Source organism: Phaseolus vulgaris, chromosome 3, assembly GCF_051622355.1.
Source record: "Phaseolus vulgaris cultivar YP4 chromosome 3, ASM5162235v1, whole genome shotgun sequence".
NCBI classification, from domain to species: domain Eukaryota; kingdom Viridiplantae; phylum Streptophyta; class Magnoliopsida; order Fabales; family Fabaceae; genus Phaseolus; species Phaseolus vulgaris.
The window spans coordinates 4282642-4306011 of NC_143500.1; the positions used below are offsets into that span (position 1 = coordinate 4282642).

The 23370-nt window shown below is 27.9% G+C and overlaps 2 protein-coding genes across 4 annotated transcripts; one reads left to right on the top strand and one right to left on the bottom strand.

Moving 5' to 3' along the window:
• The first annotated feature begins 6693 nt into the window (after positions 1-6693).
• On the top strand, positions 6694-10738 carry LOC137806205 (uncharacterized protein At1g66480). Its single transcript, XM_068606198.2, has 2 exons — positions 6694-7358; positions 10417-10738. The coding sequence occupies exons 1-2, from the start codon at positions 6849-6851 to the stop codon at positions 10474-10476; spliced, it is 570 nt and encodes a 189-aa protein (XP_068462299.1). The 5' UTR covers positions 6694-6848; the 3' UTR covers positions 10477-10738.
• Positions 10739-12965: 2227 nt separating this feature from the next.
• On the bottom strand, positions 12966-21102 carry QPT (quinolinate phoshoribosyltransferase). Of its 3 annotated transcripts, XR_016519396.1 has the most exons (12): positions 20740-21083; positions 20585-20626; positions 19102-19244; positions 18746-18879; positions 18597-18660; positions 18401-18483; positions 16601-17101; positions 15977-16060; positions 15727-15879; positions 14817-14993; positions 14287-14354; positions 12966-13319 (listed from the first exon to the last, which is right to left on the bottom strand). XR_016519396.1 is itself a non-coding variant. In XM_068606199.1 (11 exons), the coding sequence occupies exons 1-11, from the start codon at positions 20814-20816 to the stop codon at positions 13223-13225; spliced, it is 1122 nt and encodes a 373-aa protein (XP_068462300.1). In that variant the 5' UTR covers positions 20817-21102; the 3' UTR covers positions 12966-13222. The 3 variants fall into 3 exon arrangements, 2 of the variants coding, with proteins under 2 accessions (XP_068462300.1, XP_090156115.1); XM_068606199.1 differs by lacking the exon at positions 16601-17101 and having other exon boundaries at positions 20740-21102; XM_090299989.1 differs by lacking the exons at positions 18401-18483; positions 18597-18660; positions 18746-18879; ... (1 more) ...; positions 20585-20626; positions 20740-21083 and having other exon boundaries at positions 16601-16850.
• Positions 21103-23370: the final 2268 nt, after the last annotated feature.

Genomic DNA, 23370 nt, shown 5'->3' on the forward strand with positions numbered 1-23370 from the left:
ATACAAATTATCATTTTTATTATACTTATTATTATTAATATAATTGACAATCCAAGTCCCTTATTATTATAATTTATCAATTCTTTTTCTCTTTATCTTGCTTTATCTCATCTATTTCTTTTAGTTTTGTCCTTTATAAGTTTTTATCCTCCGACTTCTTAGGTGTGTAATGTATTACTATTTTTTACTTGATACTTAGATTCAAGACATAGATTCTTGAAAGTTGACTCTTTATTTAAAAGTTTAAGTAAATTGAGGGCATGCTTTATGAGTTTGGCTTCGATATATCCTATGAGTTTACTAAGTGTGAGTCACATAAAGTCCCTTTAATAAAAAACAAATGAAGTCTATTATTTACTAGATGTATAAGAAGCACAAAGCATGGATAAATGTTTTGTGACAAAGCTAAAGACTAAATACTAGATGCTTAAGAAAAAGTGAAAAACACATGAAAAAGTATTAAATGACCTTAAGAACAAATGATGAATCCAATGCAACATTGGATGACTAGAAGATCTTATACGTTTAAATAATAGCCTCGTAATTTTAAAATAAATCTTGACACACACATAATATATCGTTTGAACGATGTATGCTCATTTCAGTATAGTCAGATAATATAATTATTTGGATAAAATGTGTCTTTTTTTCTTAACAAAAATATAAAAGTTAAATATTTATAATAAAAACCTATAATAAAAAAACACACATAAATACACAACGAATCTTTTTATAATATCTATAAATAAAAATTTATAACAAATCTTTTCGTACTACAAGTTTATCATAAAATAGAAAAGAAAACAAAAGTACAAATGCTTAAAAGAGAGGTGTACTGGTATGGCCGACCGACATGATGACGTGGTTCGGTCTCCCTGACCGAGTTGACCGAGACACACGCTGACGTGGCTCGGTCTCTTTGACCGAGCTGGCTGAGATACCACGCACAACCAGGCCAACCGACACATATAACCATTAATACTTAAACCAAGGTCAGTGAAGTTAAACTACCATTAAGAATTAGGTAATGTAACCATAAGTGTGATCCATTTCACTAATAGGCCTAATGAGATAAGTCCATTAAAATAATATAAATAACACACATTTCAAGGAATAAGGTACGTCATTTATTACTGTGCACCTACCTGAGTGTCGATCACCCGTTTTACTAACTTGAGCCTTCTGCAGGTACCTCCCCCATTTGGCATTCACCTGAGACCGAGAGCCGAAGGAGAAAAGGATCCCAACAAAGCCCTAGCAACCTGCCCAACCGAAGGAAGAAGACAAAGACTTCAATAGTTCTCTAGGTCTCATCTCCCTAGCAGGAACAAGAGGTGTATATATAATTTATCTATATAATATAGAATAACCTTTTTGAAGTTAATGCTCTTAGTGTTAGATTCATATGATTTTTTTAACATATAGTAAATATAGTTTTTATACTAATTTTTAATGGACATAATTTTTTTATATATTATCTAAATTTGTGTTGGTTCTACTGGCTAAAGTGTAACTGTCAGAATAAAAAATCCTTTCAGAACTAACATATATTATTACAAGAAAATTATTAAATAAAAACTAATTTTAGATACAAAAAATAATTAGTTGTTACAGTGACTAAATTAGATGTCATTTTATAAACTAAAAAAATTATTGGTTTCTAAATTAGTTTATATTATTGATAAATAGTTTCTAAATTGATATTTAATTAGCTACCAAAGTTTTTGCTACTAAATTTAGAATCTAAATAATAAAATATTGGTAGCTAATTAGATACCAATTTAAAAACTATTTATCAATATAAGAAATTAATTTAGAAATTAATAATTTTTTTTAGTTTCTAAAATGGTCTCTAATTTAGTCATTATAGCAACTAATTATTTTTTTTTCTAAAATTGATTTTTATTTGATGATTTTCTTGTAGTTTGTAGTGTATCTTATTAAATATATTTATTTTATGTAGTATATATCCTTATTAAATATACTTATTTTATATTTGCTAAAGATTTTATGTACGTATACTAATTTTTGTGTACCAAATAAACTGTGACAACACAGGTTCCTAGTCAAAATTTGATAATGTGATGCTTATAGGCGTAATTTATAGGTTGTTTAAATGCAGAGCCAAATTGCTCTTAGACTTATCGAAGAACCAAACCAAGTACTATAATTTAATATGCAATATTCCATTATTTAATGAATTTCCATTTGAAATCATTAGAGTGGTCAATTTAATGTTTTAGAATTTTGATAATTCCTACAATACTCATTAATGAAACACCATTAAATTAGTGCATGATATGTTTATGGTATTAAAAAATCAACAACCCAACAAATTAAGCAGGTGAGGTGTGAAAATAGGTTCTTGTTGGTGTCTATATCTAGAAGAACTTGTAGATAAGTATATATTTTTATTTTTGTCTTTCAAATATTATAATTATATTATTATTTTAATCTCTTATGTGGTAGTAATTGTGGTCTCTCTTATTCTAATTTGGTCAATTATTGTATCAAATATGGTGGTTGTACTAATTTAGTTCCTCAATTAATTGAAATTTATTGATGTCACCTACACCCACTTGATAAAGACTGAAATTGCACCTTTGTATATTCAGGAATAAAATATCTAATTGAATAATGCTTGAAAAAACCTAATTGGTACATCCAAAACCTACAAAAATAAAACGACATATTTATAATTCTTGAAATTTTTTTTTGCATAATTTGAATATATAGAATATCAAATTTGTATAATATTGTTTTTGTATTAAAAACAAAAGAGTAAAAAACTATTAAAAAAATTAATTTTATAGAAAAAAAATAATTAGTCACTGAACTAAATTAAATATTATTTTATAAACTAAAAAAATATTAATTTCTAAAATAGTTTCTATTATTAATAAAATTCATAAATTGGTATTTAATTAGGTATTAAAATTTTAGTTACCAACTTTAAAATTTAAATTAATTAGTAATTAAAACTTTGATAGATAATTATATACTAATTTATAAATATTTATAATATAAACTACTTTATATATCAATATTTTTTTTTAATTTTTAAAATAGTATTTAATTTAATAATTAATTGTTTTTGTGTTTCTAAAATATTTTTTATTTAAAGATTTTTTTGTAGTTAAAGCAACACTTAAATATTTTTGTTTTCTTTTTCTAAACCCCATTATGATAAAATTGTGGCAGAAAATAAAACTATACCAGAAAGTGAAGGTGGGTTGGGTATGCTAAATTGCTTTTTAGAGCGTGTTTGGCTTTACACTTTGTAGACTAAGTGTGCTGCACTTTTGAATAAATTAATAACAAATTGTTCGTTTCATTCCAAACACATACTTGCTCTTTGCCCTCATTTGTTCCTGCATGTTGTGGAGAAGAGGGGAGGGGGGTTTGGTCATTTTGGAAGGTTCCAATGATAGATACTAAAAAAATTCATTCATATAAATCAATTTTAGAGAAAAAAAATAATTAGTTATTATATTGATAAAATTAGATACTATTGTAGAGATTAAAAAATTATTGGTATCTAAATTAGTTTCTATTATTGATAAATAATTTTTAAATTGGTATCGACTTATGTAGGAACTAATTGAAGGAAATAAGAAAAGACAAAAGTTCTATAAACTAATTGAATGTAATTGCACAAAATTGTAATACTGATCTGATTCATTTTGATTTACTCAATCATATATATAATAAAATTACAATTACCGAAAGCTATAAAATAGGAATACTAACATGTCTGGAAACTAACCATTAATGCAATATAACGGTAAAATAGTTGAAGGATAATAAAATCAGAATTAATAATAATAAAATCTGAATAACCAACAACTTAGATACCAACTTTAGAATTTAAATAATTGATAGTTAAAACTTACGTAGGTAATTAGATACCAAATTAACTATTTATCAATAATAAAAACTAATTTAGATACCAATAAATTTTTTAAGTTTATAAAATAATATCTAATTTAATTATTATAAAAATTAATAATTTTTTATTTTTAATATTAGTTTTTATCTAATGATTTTTTTTAGTAGTATTAGTTTCATGCAGAGTCAACCAAAGAAGAAAGCAAAAGTGTAACTTTTCAAACATGAAGTGAAAAATTCACACCCTTTGCCTAATATAATGTTTGAAAATGAAGCACTTCTAATTTGATGAGCCACCCATCAATTTTGACTTCACATTTGGACTTTAGTGTCTTATCAAACTTTAAATCCTTTTTATACATATAATATTTCTTCCTAATCTCACTTTTTCTTTCACTTTGAAAATATGTCACACTTTGTTCTTGAATTCCATGTTTACTTTGTTTGAACTTTGGATGCACATTTCTGAATTTTGTGAAGAAAGATTGATTTGAACCTAAATCACTTTTCAACTACTCACAAAACCCTTTGGTGGTGAAATTTAGAGTGTTTCAAAGATACCTGCAAGAAAAAGGTCAACCAATTTCACTGCACATGCCACAAGTGTATAGCTTCAAGATATGTTTGGATATATAATAAAAGTTATATCAATGAAAATGGAATGTGTGTGTGGGTGTGTTTGGTTTAGGTTTTCAAAAAATCCACACGTTTCATGAAATTAGGTCAAATCTTGTTTTGCATAAGTGACAAATTTTAGCTCCTACTTTGAAGTTGATTGTAAAAACATAATAAAATACTAAAAAAATTATTAAATAAAAATTAATTTTCAAGACAAAAATAATTAGTTGTTATATTAACTAAATTAAAGATATTTTAAAAATTATAAAAAATAGTTTTTAAATTAATTTTTATTATTATTAAATAGTTTTTGAATTTGTATCTAATTAGCTACCAAAGTTTTTGTTACCAAATTTATAATATAAATAGGTGGTAGTTAAAACCTTGGTAGCTGAGGAAATATCAATTTAGAAACTCTTTAACAATCATATAAACTAATTTAGAAACAAAATTTTTTTTAGTCTCTAAAATTGTATCTAATTTAATTAATATAGCAATTAATTATTTTTTATCTCTAAAATTATTTTTTATTTGATAATTTTCTTTGTAGTTTTATTCAATTGAGACATGTTAATGGAGAGAGACAAATTTGATAAATATTCCTTGATAAACAGTTTTTTATTTTTAATTTATCTTCAAATTTATTTCTCAAAAATATAATGCATTGAGAGGGTAGAGTTATTTTAGTAAAATTATTCTTAACAGGCATGAAAAAAAAATCATGAATTATAGTTATTATGGGAAAGAATGACTTATGTACCTAGCAATTTAAATTTGTTTATTTGATTACGTTTTATATTTTTATAAACAAATATTTCACTATATATTTATTTTCTTTTACAGTGTTCCCTGTATTTCATTTAAATAAAATTTGATCTTTCTGCGTTGGTGTTAGAAAATTTGTTTTGTTCCTCCGTGATTGGTGTTTGTGTTTGAAGAGATAAGATGAAATTAGGGTTGTTGAAACTTGCAACTCTTGTATTTTTCTCTTCCAAATCCCAATTTCTCTGCTTAATTTAGTGTTTTCCGTTTGCAACCAATCATAGAATGAACTATGCAATTAAAAGAGAACTAAGAAAGAAAATATTACAAAATACAGTAAATAATGTGATGATAAAAAGAGATTATCACATATAAAATGCTTTTCCATCTGAATCAAACTCTCCATCTGAATGAACTATAGGGAATATAGTATTTATATTTATTACGTTATCAGGAATATGTGTATAGAAAAAACGTTACACTTTCCTTAAGTGGAATTGTTCATCGCTTGCGTTGCGCAGTACTGGGCTAAGATCAAAACTCATTGTGTTTTTGGGCCTATTAGGACGGTTCGCAGCCCATGCTAAACTCTTACGCTATCTCTTTTCCTAGATGGTCCCTCAATGAACTCGGTCAAATGTACAATAATCATAAAATAAAATTAGTTTATATATAAATTTTAATTTATAGAAGTTATATAAGAAAATTTTACTAATTAAACTTTCAGTGACTTTGGAAATATATAACACAAGCATTTCTTTTTTCTGAACAGAAATATTATTTAGGTTTTTTTGCTACATTACAAGATGAGAAATTTGTATAATAAGACTAGTAATGAAGGAGGTTAATCTTTTAACTGGTAGAACCTAATGATTATTATGTTAGTGTTTTGTTCTTTAGTGTAAAGCTAGGATCCTACTATACTTTGTAAATGATTGAGAAATTTTAAAAACTAAAAATAATAAAAATAAATAGTTGTTATATTAATAAAATTAGATACTATTTTAAAAATTAAAAAAATTATTAGTATCTAAATTAGTATTATTAATTAATAATTTTTAAATTAATATTTAATTAAATACTAATATTTTAGATATAAATTTTAGAATCTGAATAATTAGTAGCTAAAATTAAGTAGCTAATTAAGTACTAATTTAAAAATTATTTATCAATAAACTAATTTAAATACTAATAATATTTTAGTTTATAAAATAGTATCTAATTTAGTTTTTATATAAATTAATAATATTTTTGTTTTTAAAATTAATTTTTATTTAATGATTTTGTAGTATTGTGTCTCATGAATAATATATATTGTTTATTGATAATTTTTTTAAAAATATTTAATATGAAAGATGTAGATAATTGAGTGTAAAATTACAGTGTAACAACCATATATTATTATTAATTTATGGATTATGATAAGATTTTCAAAGAGTGCCTTATTTTATTGACCAAACATGGCATAAATCCACAACCACCCACAAACACAACCACCACCTCCCACATCTGTGACTCTTCTTCCACTACCCCCATTGTTATCATCTTCACCACCATCAACCTCATTTCATAACATTCCAATGGGGAATGCCTTGGGTGGAAAGAAGACCACCAAGGTCATGAAGATCGACGGCCAAACCTTCAAGTTCAAGACTCCGATCAGAGTCGCCGACGTCCTCAAGGACCACCCGGGGCTGGTGCTGCTGGAATCCGAGGCGGTCAAGCACTACGGCGTGAGGGCCAAGCCGCTGGAGGTCCACAGGGAGTTGGCGCCCAAGAGGCTCTACTTTCTGGTGGAGCTGCCGCGCGAGGCGACGGTGGCGCCGCGGAGGGTGCGGTCGGTGATCAACATGAGCGCCAAGGACAGGCTGGAGAGCCTGGTGCTGGCGCGGAGGTCTGCGTCCGACCTCACCATCATGAAGGGCCAGGGGATGGAAGGGGCGGAGAAGGGCGGAGTGCGGCTGAGGATGAGGGTGGCGAAGGCGGAGGTGGAGAGGGTGATGCGCGGCTGCGAAACGGAGGCCGAGGCGGCGGAGAAGATCGTTGGACTCTGCATGGCCAAAACCGGCGGGGCTTCAAAACCACGTCAGGTATCTTCATGCAAGTAAAATGTAATTTTTATTTTTTTTAACTTAATATCAACGAAATTCAAATAATAATAATAATTTATTATTATATAAAAAATATAAGGATTAAATCAAAACCAAATATTATACCACCAATTTATTCATTCTGATAAAAAAATTACCACCAAACTATTTGGATTTTTAATGATAGACTTTACCATGCAAGAATATATTTTTAAATGCATTAATTCTTGATTCTCTTTTATACTGCATATTTTCTGTAAACTTTTATTTGTGTATTATTAATTAATATTAATATTAATATAAGCCTTGTGGAAAAAAAATAACCCCTTAAAATATGTGTAGCATCATTACCACTGCTTAATCATTCAATTCTATCTGTATTCTTGAACAAATTAATTTTTTAATGAACTTAAATTGGTTTTTTTTTTATCATAACCCAATTTTGTATTTGATTTCTGATTAAAGAAATTGATAAATTTTTATTTTGTTTTTCTCATTAAAGCATGCTCAAATTTCCCTCATTTTTAATGGTTAAAATTTTGTCTGAACAAAATATATATAAGCACTTTTTATATTATTTAAATTTATATGATATACATAAGTATTTATTAGGATAATGTGTTTACGAACTGTTTTCAATAATTTTTTTACTAGATAACTTATAATTTACATCGAAAGAATACAAAAAAGTTTTAGAGAAATAAATTTTTGCATTTATTTTAGAAAATGGAGTTGAATAACAGAATTCGACCTAATGACGTTTTAGTCAATAGTTGTAGTAGAATTGATTATGTGAACAAGTTGACGTAGCTATATTATTATAAACGGAAAATTTGTTGTTTTTATTTGTTTTATAAATCATTATTGGTGGTCAAATGGTCAATGATTTATAGAAAATTTGTAAAAGGGACAAACTATAAGACGTTTTGTTAATCATTTATGTATGTTTTGCACAAAACAAAATTTATTAATATTTAATCATTTTTAATTATTTTAAACAGTAGTGTTTTTATATTCGAATTTGACCATGAATTGATGCAGTAGTTAGATGTATTAAAGTGATACAAGTTGTATATGGTAATGACTATAGTACTTACTTACAAAGTATTGACCACATTTTCTTATCAATTTCTCACACCACCATTCATTTTATAAACATACAATGCTTAACATTATATACGACTTTTGAACATTTTTAGCTATTCAAATAATATTTTCATTAATATTTTTTTAGTATTAAATTTTTTCATCCATCTCCCCCTCATGTCTAACGTTATTTTATTATCAATAGTTAAATTTATAATAATAAAAAATTATGAAATAGAAACCAATTTTAAAAAAATAAATTAAAAATAAAAGATCATATAATTTGAAAAATCTAAATATCCATTATATTATCAATTGTTGAATTTACACTAAAAATTTAGACATAAAAGATCATATAACATGAAAAATCTAAATATCTAATAGTGACGCGATAAATTTAAATTTTGATCATGTATATTTTTAGAAACTTTAATATAATATTAAAATAATAAAATTTAATCTTAATTCAATATTATAAAATTAATTTATTAAAGTGAAGTTTATATTAAAATTATTAATAAACAAAAAATAATAATTAATTATTATATTAATTAAATATATACTATTTTAGAGACTAAAAAATTTATTAGTATTTAAATTAGAACCTAAATAATTGGTAGATAAAACATTGAAAACTAATTAGATATAAATTTAGAAACTATTTATCAATAATAAAAATTAATTTAGATATCAATAATTGTTTAAATAATTTTTTTTAGTATTATCCTTATTACATTATAAGAAAATAAACTATTTTAGATATAGTAATTTTTTAATCTTTTAAATAATATTTAATTGGGAGATTCTTAAAACTTTTTTAAACTATTTGATAAATTTCAATCTTCACCTCCTATATGTGTAATATATTGAATTTACATCATAAATCAAAGAGCAATGACATAGATACTAAACAAACATTGAACAATTGTAAGAGAAGAGAAGAACCATATTCCTTTGCATTCGCATTCATATAGTTGACGACAAGCAAAACAGAATGGATAAGGAAAGAACAGCATTTGAGGCATAGAAAAACTCATATCAAAATGGTTAAGTGCCATGTCCTTTTCAAGTTGTTGGGTCTGCACAAAATAAAGATTCTTCCACACATATTATACATAATCTTTGCTTTAATAAACACAAACTTGCATGGTGATCATCATTGTTTATGCATTCATCATTGGTTGCCAAAATCAAACTATTCTCTACACCTTTCTATTCTATGCATTCATCAATATGTTTAATGTCCTCTAAATAATGCAAAGAGGTTTTTTTAAAAAGTTACACTCCATATTACGATCATGCGACTTACAAGTAGTAAATATAGAGTCAAATAATTTGTATTACAGATGATGTTTAATGTTTGAATTATGAAGAAGATGATTTTCTTGTTCTTTCATTGAGTCTTTCTCTGTTGTGTCAATCAAAAGGATCTAATTTTGATTGACTTTATTTTTACCTTATATGTTTGTTGTTACCATTACAAGAAAATCATTAAATAGAAATTTATTTTAGAGACAAAAAATAATTAGATGTTATAGTGACTAAATTAGAGATCATTTTAAAGACAACAAATTATTGATTTCTAAACTAGTTTCTAAATTGGTATCTAATTAGTTAATAGAAACTAATTTAGAAACCAATAATTTTTTTAGTCTTTAAAATGGACTCTAATTTAGTCACTATAGCAACTAATTATTTTTGTCTCTAAAATTGATTTCTATTTAATGATTTTCTTGTAGTGTAGACAAATAAAATGTGTGAAAGAAGTTGATAGGTTTATGATTATTTTGGATGGACAATTCTATAGTCACATTTTTATACAGATGACTATTTGTAGATAAATTAGGGTATCTTGAATACCCTTTTATTTATTTATATATTTTTTTTACTAATATTTTTTATTTTTAATATCAACATGATTAGAAGAGTTTGTACCCATAAATTAATGGGTTTGGATTATGAATTGTTGCAGAAAAGGGTGAGTTTTATGCCAATAAGTGAAGGAGGGAGTTCCATAGCAGTGGCTTCTTGACCAGTAATTTTACAAGAACTAGCCTTCAAATTTATCTCACCAGATGAATGAATGAGCTTCATGGTGCTTTATTAGTTAAATATAATTAATTAAGAGTGATGTTTTTTTACATTTTCTTGCTATATATTTTTATCACAAACTGTTGCAATAATTATATATGGGTGTTTTCTTATATTAGTTTCATTGAACAGTAAATTAAAATGCTGTTCATACCTTTCTAGTTGTGAATATATATGTGCTTTCAATAACATTTCTTCTTAAATTATTGTGTGTATTGTTCAAGTGTATAAAGAAAGAGACATCATCAATAACTCTAACTTTTTATGTTATATATATGTGAAAATTAAATTATTCTAATATTTGATCATGTTATTATAAATTTAATAGAATTAATTTTTATTACAAAGTGGACTTTAAGCTAAGACTCTAATCTCTAGTGTGTGACTATATATTTTGGATGGTCCGATAACGGCCCGATAGCGGGTGGCACGATAGGCCCAACACAAACACTCGCTAGGATAGACTCGAAATGACTCTGATACCATATTACGAAGTGGACTTTAAGCCTAACTCAACCCCATAAAACCGGCTCAATGGGGTGAGGTTTGCACCCACTTATATACAATAAAAGGCTCTAATCTCTAGTCGATGTAGGATCTCCAACAGTTTTGAAGATAGAAAAAAAATTATGTAATAATTTTTGTACAAATTTTTTATATTTTCCTTCAATTAATTACTGTTTACTACGAGAAATATAAAAGAAGAATAAATATATCATGTAAGAATTTGTTTAAGAGATAAACCATTAAAAATTCTTGTTGTATATTTCAAGTAAATGAACTAGAGCACTCCAAATATTTATTTATATAGGTTTATAATAATTTTTACTAATAAAAAATAAAGTTAAAACAACTATTATAACTTTTTTTTTAAATGATAAATGAAACTTTATGCATTAATCGGAACATATAAAAATACACATTAACTTTAACTGTAAGAATACATATTAGTCAAACAACAATAAAATGTCATTTTTTTTTCACGTGCTCACAAACTATATATTAATTCCAATTTGAATAAGAATAATTAATTTTTTTTAAATGATTTTAATATAATATATTATAAGATTATGATATTAAAACCGTGTATTGTAGGAGTGTTGACTTAGTTTTTCTTGGTTGTTTTTGTTCTTTTAACTTTGACTGATACAAATATTTATTAAAAGTGTATTTAAAATATTGTTAATACAGACAAACTTTAAATCATTTTTTTATTTACTTTAAAATTTTCAAGTTAAATATACGTTAATATTTGTTTTTAAAATTCCCAATACCAAATCTATTTAATACTGGGAAATATTAATTTGACTTGATAATAAAAATACAAAAAAGTTCACCTAACTATTATCATATATGAATTAATATCAACTTGTCACATTTAAAAAAATTATACTTTATCTATATAACCAAGCACAAGAAATTTACAAAATCCTTAATCCACTCATCCAAATTAAAAACATAGCTTATTATTTGTCATGCTATTGCTTATAAATACATGCTAAACCTAAAGCCTAATACTCAAAACACTTAAAATTTTTAATTACATAGTTCATGTCATTCATAATATTTATTTCTTCTTTTATTATAACAACTATAGTTGAAGTATTTTCAAAGTATTCCATAAAACTAATCTTCCTTTGCAATTTAATTACATTTAGAAAATTTTCACTTTTCTTTCACTTCTCTCACAAACTCAATATAACTTATTAAGTGAAGCAATAGATTAGATTGCAAAACTTTTTTAACTGTAATTATTGTATTTACTCATTTTACTTTGTTTGTGTTAAAAATTCAAAACAGAATCGAAATCCTACACTAAATAAAGATGGACAAAATAAATGATATATAAGAAAATATACACAAACCTTTTATCTTAAGTTTAAGGTTATAAATAATATAATAATCTCTTATATGGTTAATTTATGATCCATTAATACTGATTTTCTCTCTAGTGTCTCTTTCTAAAAAATTCAATAAAATTTGAGTTTGCATTTACTTATATACTATGAAATGTCCTTATCTCTAAAAGAGTTGGAATCTCCAACACACACCACGCCGAGAATCTCCAACTCGTGTGTAAGACTATATATTTATGGATGATCTGATAGTCACTCGCTAGCGGATGACGATCAACAAACTCTCGCTAGAATAAATTCTAAATGACTCTGATACCATATTAAGAAGTTCAACTCAACCTTACACAAACGACTTATAAAATAGGGTTTGTATCTACTTCTATATTATAAAATGTTTTTATCTCTAATTGATGTGAGATCTCCAACAATATATACTAGGTATATGATCTTTTATTCGAGTAGATAATATTTATTGAAAATACAAGTACAATGATGCTTTGTCATTTCTAATATATTTAGATTTAAGTATAAGGCATAGGAATGACATGGTTGGAGATTTCAGGTCATGATACGATTTGATCATGCAGTAAATACGAAAATTACTCTATTTTTCTGTATTAGTCTTCTGAAACATGTTTCTATGGTATAAGCTAAGCTATCTTCAATTAACACAAATGTTTTCAGGACAAAAACCACTGATATGTTGTTTATTTGAGAAGCAATTAAAAAGTCAGAAAATAGGTAAGAAAAACTGATAAAGTAGATAGATGCAGCAGAGTGAGAAACAGCTAAAAGAAAGCATACATGTATTAAGAGATAGATAACATATAATCAAGCTCGTCCAGTGCGCCTTCCAACTTTGAGTGCTAATTCGGTATCTATTTTGAGAGAGATGTCTAGTGCTTTCACTGAATGAGTCAACGAACCACTGCCACAAAACATGTCATCAAGCATGGTAATATTGTTCAAGATTGTAATTTATAAAAACAGGATATTTTTTGAGGCATTGGATAAGATTCACTACAAAAAAATTATGAAATAGAAACCAAAATAATTAGTTGCAATAGTAACTAAATTAGAGACCATTTTAGAAACTAAACAAAATTTTGGTATCTAATTAGCAAACAAGGTTTTAGAGACCAAATTTAGAAACTAAATAATTGGTAATTAAGACATTGGTTGCTAATTAGATACCAATTTAGAAACTACTTAACAATAATAGAAACTAATTTAGAAACCAATTTTTTTGTTTAGTTTCTAAAATGGTCTCTAATTTAGTTACTATTGCAACTAATTATTTTGGTCTCTAAAAATTAGTTTCTATTTCATGATTTTCTTGTAGTAATTGCTGAAGAGTTGAACACCATGTATTATTTATATGGAAAATGATGTTTTGACCACTCAGGAAGTTGTATACAACTCTCGATGGGATGAGTTTAGAAATAAATATATATAATAAAGGATAAATTTATAATTAAATGATATGAAAAAATATTAAAATAATAGTATTGAGAGTTTGAATGTGGTTGTATAAAAATTGTGAGTTGTCAATGTATTATTACCTTATTTATATTAAGCTTAGATATCATGATCTTCAAGTATAAATTTTTTTCAGTCTGGATAAATGGGTCAATCTTGTTTTGATCTAAGGCTAACCTGCTTACTAGAAAATAATAGTTCAGATGTGAAGTAAAAAAACTCATTAACAGAATCAATTAATTTAGATTGGTTTAGACAGTCTTGTTCATCAGATCAACTTGTGAACATTTCAATCTGAAACATCACTACTTGATTGAGACACAACTTCCAAAAACAGAATACATCTAAATGAGGTAAATGGGTTATAATACCAGATACTATGAAATGATGTGGAACTACCAAACTTAGAAGTTTACCTAGAAATGTAGGTCACTCCACTTTGCCCGATTCTATGTACAGTGTCTAGTGTGACATTTCCTGATGCCTGACATCACAAAAATGAAACTAGAAATTAGCAACTAAAGTTATCCTCGTCCAAATTTATGGTATCCACAAAATACCTGAGATTCTGAAATTATTAAGTAGCCCAAATTAATAACGATCCCAATAATGCAAGAAAAGCTAATTGGTCCAAGTAAAAATGGAGTATGACTTAGCAGGCACAACATCTTTTCACTGTGTGAATCCATAAAAAAATTGCCTCAAAGTGTAAACACATAATTTTATATTTACATATCACTTAGCATATTTCGATATACCTCTTTAAATTATTAGACAATTGAGTAAACATGCTTGTTTATAAAGAAATTGACAGAAGCAAAAAGAAAATGGTAGTAATAAAAAAGTATATAAAATCAGTATCAAAATATTGTGCATCGTTAATTGTAAGAAATAACCCAAAATATACTACTGTAAAGATTAACTGAGAACATTTAGTCGTGAATACCTCAGTCTCATATCTCCCATTGATCAACTGCACAGCTTCTTTAAGCATAGATATGTCCACATCCCCATTGGGTAGAGGTACAACCATATTGTCCAACATTATTCGAGTCAAAGAAGTCTTTGTTTGGGATGAATAATGTAACACTTCTTCCACTTCCTCAAGAGTCCTGGTCTCAACCTGGAAAAAACACAAAAACCTTGAAACACAAATGGGAAACCACCGAAGTTACTTCATCTGTTACAACCTTCACATTGATTTCGACATCTCTTTTTTTTTCTTTCACAAACCCTCAAAGTGTTAACAATGGAAGAGATTATCAGAGTAAATGCAGAATAAATTTGGATAAGAGAAGGTATGGTATATTATCATAAGAGAATGTTTAACAATCAAACAAATTCACTCTATACAAAATGAACCCCGAGAATTGTTTTTGTAGGCTACAAAAAGTGCTCACACTTACTCAACATGTACCAAATTATTCATCGTCTCATGTTTTCAGAACCAATTTATTTTAATTTAAAAAAGCAATAAATGATAATAAGGAACCCATCAGAAGGTAACCCATCAAATAGAAACTTCTTAAATTCTAATAAATCCCCATGTATTTCCTTTTATCCGTGTTTTTTTGTTTTCAGTGTAATAAAGAGGGATTTTTCCTTTCGTAATGAATTATCTCCATTATTACTTATCAGTAATGTATGTTCCCATCATCTTGTTTCTGCATCAACAAATAATTTGTTACAGAAATAGTTATTAATTTGTCCTATAGCACATCACAACAACTGCTAATAAGTCAGTTGGAACCTGGCAGGCAAAACAATTTTCAAGAACTTTCTAAGTTGAGATAAGAACAATAGACTCAGAAATGGAAAAGGAAAAGAAATGAGTAAAACAATGAAGAGAACACTACCTCAACCTCCATTTGAAGACTATTTTGCTCCAGATACAGGTCAACGGCTTTAAGGGCACCTGTAACACCTCCAGCTGCTGATATATGATTATCCTTTATCATCACCATATCAAACAAACCCATCCTATGATTCCGACCTCCACCTATTAATACCTATAAAAGCAAATGTTTCTAGCTTACTGAGTAAACTTCATGCTTAAAAGTATAAATTATTAATAATAATTGTAAGGAAGTGATCCAAAGTCCAGACCGCCCACTTATCCACTAAACGTAAAGCTGGAGCAGTTTTTCTAGTCTCCAGCATATATGCAGGGTATGCTGCATTTGCCATTGCCTGTGGAAAAACACAAAATCTGTAATGTATTACTGGGCCAGTAAGATGTAACATATTAACATATTTTATATTCAATATGAATTCATAAGTCAACTTATTTTCCATAGTTGTGACAATAATGTTTTCAATACATTTACAAAAAAACAGCCATATTATCAACAATATGTGGAATTGTTAGCCTTCATTCAGACAATATGAGTAACTAGATACAGAATATAGGGTGCAAAGGCAAACATGGCAAGGAGCGTGGAAGAAAGGAATGAGGCTGGGACAAGAGGATAAAAGGAAAGTATGGGAGTGGAGAGTGCATACAAAAAATTGTGCAAAGGGATGTGTTGAGTGTGATTGACCATTTGTAAGGCTGGAATTCCCTCAGGGAGTCTCTTTTCTTAAGGATGGAATTACAAGCCATCCAACATTCCCTTCTGATGTTAAGAGAACTCCAAATCGGTGATAGGAAGGCTTCAACTACACTAAGAATTCTAGGCTAAACTAGAGAAACATAAATGAATTAAAAGAGGTGGCTTTATTTCTTCTTACCTAGAGTCCAATGAGGTTTGCTAGGTGACTTTGCCTTCACAATGTAAGAATGCCCAATAATTTTAGTATTTCCCTTGTCTTTGTAAATGAGGCCTTTGTAAAGAACATTCTTAATATACTTTAGGACCCGTACAACTGCATCTACATCCCAATGATCTTGACAAGGAGAGTTTAAAAACTGATTAACTACATTCACTGCAAATGCAATGTTAGGACAAGTCGTAATAAGGTAATTCAGCTCACCAACTAACCATTTGTATCCCCCAGGGTCAAAATATGGTTTTCCTTGGTCCAATACAAGTTTGACACTCGAATCCATTGGTGTCAAACATCCTTGTTTCTTCTAGAATGTCCAAAGCATAATTTCTATAAGATATGACCAAGTCATCCTTGGACTGTGCAACTTCTATATTAAGGAAATACCTCAATGTCCAAGGTCTTTTGTCTAGAATTGTTGATCCAGAAATTGTTTTAGTTGGACAATACCCTCCTTATCACTACCTGTAACAACAATGTTGTCCACACATACAATGAGATAGATACCCTTGGTGAGAATAATGGTAAAATAGAGAATGATCAATATTATTTGTATCATTCTAAACTACTGAATGAAAATTTGAAACTGCCAAAACAACGCAAGAGGTGATTGTTTGAGGCTACACAGACACTGAACAACAAATCAAGGAGATTGCTCCGTGAAGACTTCCTCATCAAGATCACATTATAGAAATGCATTCTTGATGTCACTAAAACAAAGTCCAATGACAAGTAATTGTAATTGACAAGAGAAGAAAAATAGATGTAATTTTAGCAATAGGAGAGAAAATGTCAATATAATCTTGTTCATATATTTGTGTGTATCCTTTGGCAATCAAATGAACTTTATAGCAATCAATTTCACCATCGGAACCTATTTTAAGAGCATATAACTACCGACACCCAACAACTTATTTGTCAGCTAGAAGAGGAACTAACTCCCAAGTACCACTATTTTGGAGGGAACACATCTCATTAATCATTATTTGTCACCATTTTAACAGGTTTTTCGTGAATAGGGAGTGAGACACTGGGATTGAATGGCATGCAGTCCCACCTCCATCTCTCAAAGCCTTGCCACATGCTGAAACCAAGACAACCATTGTGCCCACAATAGCCGTTTTCATGGAAAGCAACAGAGTCACAATCACGGATCCAAGGATTTAAACAATGCAATAGCTCCATAGTGCCACTATAGTGGTTATGTAATAGGTTTGAAATAATATATTAATAAAAAATATATATTTGCAATACCATTCAAGATAACTATGCTCCCAAAACAGCTAATCAAATTTTCTGAGTAATTATTCCTATGCGTTTATGTTCCCAGAATGGGTAGGACTCATCTCCAACAAGTGAAAGGCTTGTTTCATCTCATAAGGTTCTGGACTATTAGTTTTAATTAAGCTACAATCAACCAAGTGCCACACTATACATGCAGCATTGTGCAAGAACCTATTCCATTGAACACTAGCAGTAGCAGTGGCATGGTATTAACAAATATGCTCTAAACAGAATAGCGACAAACCCAAGTAAATCATCTTCAGAAATATATCCAATTCAGCCATTTTGTAATTAAGATGCAATATTATCTACACTTCCAATGATTGATATCAAATATTTTCATTTCAATAGCCTACAGACCTTTAACAGAATATAGTGTTAGCTAACTAAGTTCAATATTTATCTTAATCAGTTAGGTAGTAGCAAGCACAATACAGAATAGTTAACAAAAGAAAAAGGATAAAGTAAACAACAGATTACCTTAGTTAGAGTTGCAATACCACTCATCCTCTGCATAAAGTTTAGTACTACTCTTTCAGCTACAACAATGTTGTGTGCCCGTCCTGTCCACAACATACTGAGAATCAATAGAAGCCGTTCATGAATTAATTAGAAATGAATAATGTTTTTTATTCCACTTGCTTTTGCAATTTTGATTTCCTAATAATTATCTCACCGTGAACTTTTCCAAACTGTAGCCCTTTATGGACAAAATCTCCATCATTTCTACACCACTCCACCTGATATTTGCAAGTAATCCTCAATGATTCAGCCAAGAACCAACCATGCATATAATGACTGACGTTCTGTGTAATGCTTCCATACCTTCAAAGAAGGGTCAACCTCATGAAATATCATCTCTGCAAGTGCTATTCCAGCAATGATGCCATCCTCCTTTGCCAAAAAATAAGCTTCCACTTCCATGTCAAATGGAATGGTAGCCTTGCATGTTACATCACCTACAATTGAAACAATACAGAAACCATGAGTGCATTATATCTACCAAATAAAAGTTTGCATATCAGTATCATTTATTTGCACAAGCCCAACAGCATGGAAGAATTTACATTTGCTTATAATAATCAGTGAACATTAACAATTCAACTGGTGATTTATAGATTTAAAACTCAGTAAGAAACATGGCACCTAGTGAAAGAAAAGAAACATGAACAGGAATAAACCTCGATCCCCAGCATCTTCTGCAAGTGCTAACTTGATAATGCCCTTCAAATCGTAAGTTGGGTGCTCAGGAGGCTTTATGGCAAAGGACTCGTATGATATCCTAGAGCTTGTGACTTCAGTTGCAGACATTTTAACAACCGTCCTGTAATTGTACATGATTTAAAACAAATTGATCAGAAAATACATAATGTGTATAAAGTGGCACATGAAAATACTACCATCCACGATGATCAACAAACACACTCTTTAGTGAGTTTTCATGAATTTAAGAACTGTTTGGTTTAGATAAATAGTTTCATTAATGTCTTATTGAACAAGTACTTCTTATCTAACCACTTAGGTATAAGTTGTTTTTATCATCAAACGGGGAATAGGGCTAAACTATGTTTATATTAGTTGTAAGCTGTTTTCATAAGCTAACAATTGGGGTTAAGGGCTTATTAAAATAAGTTGAAAACAACTTATTAACATATCATAAGTTATCCCACACTTACATAAGTACTTGTGTCAAGTCAAAATAAGTCCTTATAAGTTGTAAATAAGCTGTTTCAAATGGAGCCTTAATCAATTACATATGAAACTGATTATTTAATTCCAATTGTCAGAACTTATGCTCAAACAGAGCCAATTAAGCCATACTAACCATGCGTATGTTGCCATTCACAAACTAAAAATAGAAGCAAAGTCAAGCATGAACCATATATATCACCAAATAACACGAGCAAGATAATCGTTTGACTTTAATTTGAAAAGTGTCATTGTTATCCTTACTTTTTGGAATTCTCGAGCAATCATAAACCCACAAACACTTATAATCACAAACAAATCAAGTCTGAGCAATGTGAAAAAAAACTATCTATATGATCAACGTGATGAATACATCCTCCAAGATATAAGAGACTCACCCAAAAAATGGTCGGGGCAACAAAACTAGTCAAGCCCTTTAGTGAGAATGAATAACCCAGAAACTCAGAGAAAAGGGAGAAAAAATTATACCAGAGATAGCTCTTAAAAACACAAGCAACAGATATTTATAATGAAAAACATAGATTCTAAAACCACCAAAGACGAGTCAAGAACAACAAGTAAACTAAAATATCTACGTTTTTTAGGATAAAATCTAAATAAAATTACAAAGAATTTTTAAATATAATCAAATAGACATATCAACATTTTGAAATATCAACAACATACCCAACACTTCTCTCTATATACCCTATTCCAGAATTATAACCACTATCACAAGTGCCTTTTCACAAAGGACAAACAATATTCAATAATAAAGAGGGTATGGCTGTTTGAAAAAAAATAGGAAAAAAATTAAAATTAGCTTAATTTATAAAAGTTCTTACCTCTAGTTTCTATAAAATTTACTTTTAATTTATTCATAAGCTATTTTCAGTCAAAGGAGAATTTTATTTTTCTTATTTATTCTAGGAAAAGTCCTTATGTATATTTCCAAAAAAAAAAAAAGCACTTTACCTGAGTTTTGAATTTGATTGCGGTGGAAGTTTAAGTGGGAGGCTGCAACAAATAACCAAAATACGTAAAAAATGTGAGAATTTCTTACAAAAATTCGGAAGCAATGAAATGAAACGGCGGCGTTTTGTTGCGGGACAAGGAAGAAGAAGAAAGACCTTAGTGCAGGTGCAAACGCTGCGGTGTGAAACGCGATTTGTAGTGGAAACCCTTGAACGCCGCAGCTTACAGCCATGTGAAAACGCGATTCGAGGGTATTTTTCTCTCTTCAACTTCAATTACTCATCATGAATTGCGAAAATTGAGTAGTGTTTGTTGCACCATTATACACAAAAGTGTGTGCATTTTAGCATCAACTTTTCTATTGGGACCTCTTTTCCACAAAGACCATGAAAGCAAGTTGAAATTTTATTCCGATTCTGAAATGGAAAAGATCATTCTTTGCGTGACTAAGCTACTCTTCTGTGAAGGGGTTTATGCATACTCTGTTCTGGGATGCTGGCGATTTTTTTTTTCTTTTACTTTGCTGATAAAAAAATAAAATAAATTTTATGATATTATATTAATAATAAAATATAAATAATTGGTAGGTAAATTCTTAATAGTTAAATAGATATTAATATAAAAATTATTTATTAATAATAAAAATTAATAACTTTTTTAATATTTAAAATAATATTTAATTTAATTGATATATTAATTAATTTTATTTTTTAAAAAATTGTTTTTATTTAATAATTCTATTAAATAAGGTATTTATTTTTTCATCTTTTTGTCGAACTTTTTTTTCCTTTTGTTCTATTAATATTTGAGTTTGAGCATTTTTTTTTTTTTTGTGGGTCTTGTTTTTAAATGTTTTCCTTCATTTTAGCATGATGGGAAAGAAAGCTTGAGTGTGTGAGAGAGGTATTAATTACATAAGAGAGCGGTAAGAAAATAGAGCTATATGCTTTAACATATTATTCCAAAACTAAGAAAGTTTTACATTGTTTAAGTCTTTATAAACACATTCTCCTTTTATTTCATAGAAAATAAATCAAAATAAAATTATTAGACCGAGTGTGAAAATAATTTGAATGTATTGATTTCATTCTAACTATTATCTTTCAAAACAGCTATATCATGAGAAGAAGAAGAAAAATCTATAATGTATAAGTACGAAGATATGAAGTGTGTGCAAAATTATTAATAATAAATTCATTTAGAATTAGGGTTTTATTGGTTGTACATTTTTGTTTAACACAAACAAAATTTGTGTTAGCATGTGTAAAGGTTCATATATCTCTTTATAAAGAATCTCAATGTAATGAATTTTTTATCAAATTAATGTACAAGAGTGATTAAGAAATGAACTTTAAGTATAACTCAATTTCATAAAATCAATTTATGAGATAAAATTTGTATCCACTTATAACGAATGAAATGTTTTAATCTTTAATTGATGTGAGATCTCTAACATCTCCTCACTCCAAGAGTGACAGCTCGTACGTTAGACAATATATTATTGGTGGTCTGATAACGACTCACGAATGACACAATAAACCCAACAAACTCTTGTTATGATAGATTTTAAATGACTCTAATACCATAACTTTGAACATATTATTTAGATAGGAATAGGAATGAAAAAATACTGGAGGACTATTATAGTTTTAGATATATAGAGAAATTATATATGGGAAGAAAATAAGTTAGAATCAATTAGTTGTTATTTATTAGTACACTAAAATTTAAGCACTTTGATTAATATAATTTTACATAGGATAATAAGAACTAGTATTTTTAACCGTGAAACGTGCGTGATTTATTTTTAAAATATAATATTTTTATAATATAAATTTAATTTGATAAAAAAATATTTTAAAAATTAAATAAATTATTTTCACCTCGTCATAAAAATAAATATTCTTATAAGAACTAAAATGTCCTTGTAAGATCAATAATATTTTATCAACATTAATCAAAAATTTATCTATCAATATTACTTTATAGTGTTGATGTCAGTTATTTTTTTATTATTAAAATTAATGAGACTAATTTTCAGAAGTATAGTAAAAAATATTTAGTTAGCTATATAGATCAAAACTATTTTTCAGTAAATATTTATTAAAATTTTCTTAATCAATATTAATAAAATTATTTTTCGGTCGATGTCAATCCGATTTTTTTAGTAAAGATTTGTATTAGTTATTTTTTTTCATGTATATTGCTTTGAAGCAGTAATTTTTGTATCTGATTTTTTTATACTTGTTAGTCATTAAAATACTCTATTTAAATAAAAATAAATAAAAAATAATTAAATTTAAATTTCAATATCTAAACAAAAAAATTAAAAGTTAAATAAATTTAATTCAAATTCAATATGTTTAGGCCAATATTTTCATTATAATTTTAATCATTTATCATCTTATCAAATTTCTTTACTTGTATAGGTTTATTTCCTTATAAAAGTCATTTGAGTGTCGTAGAAGAACACATCAAATTGTTGGGTCAGTGAGCTATAATAGTACTCTCTGAAATTTTTTTTTTTTTTCTGGTTGAATAATTGATGCATATAGCTATTATTATTTATTATTTCCCCCTATTGTGCTACATCTATCAATAAATCTTCAGCTCAAAATATGAAAAAAAAAAACTAAAATTCATATCTCATGATACAAGAAAAACGTTTTGTAATCAATAAATAGTATGAAAGAAAAAAAAATTATCACCAAAAAAATAAATAAAATAAAATAAAATGAGACATTTTAGAAATGTTGTAACCCTTATAGAGACACTTCAGGAGTGTC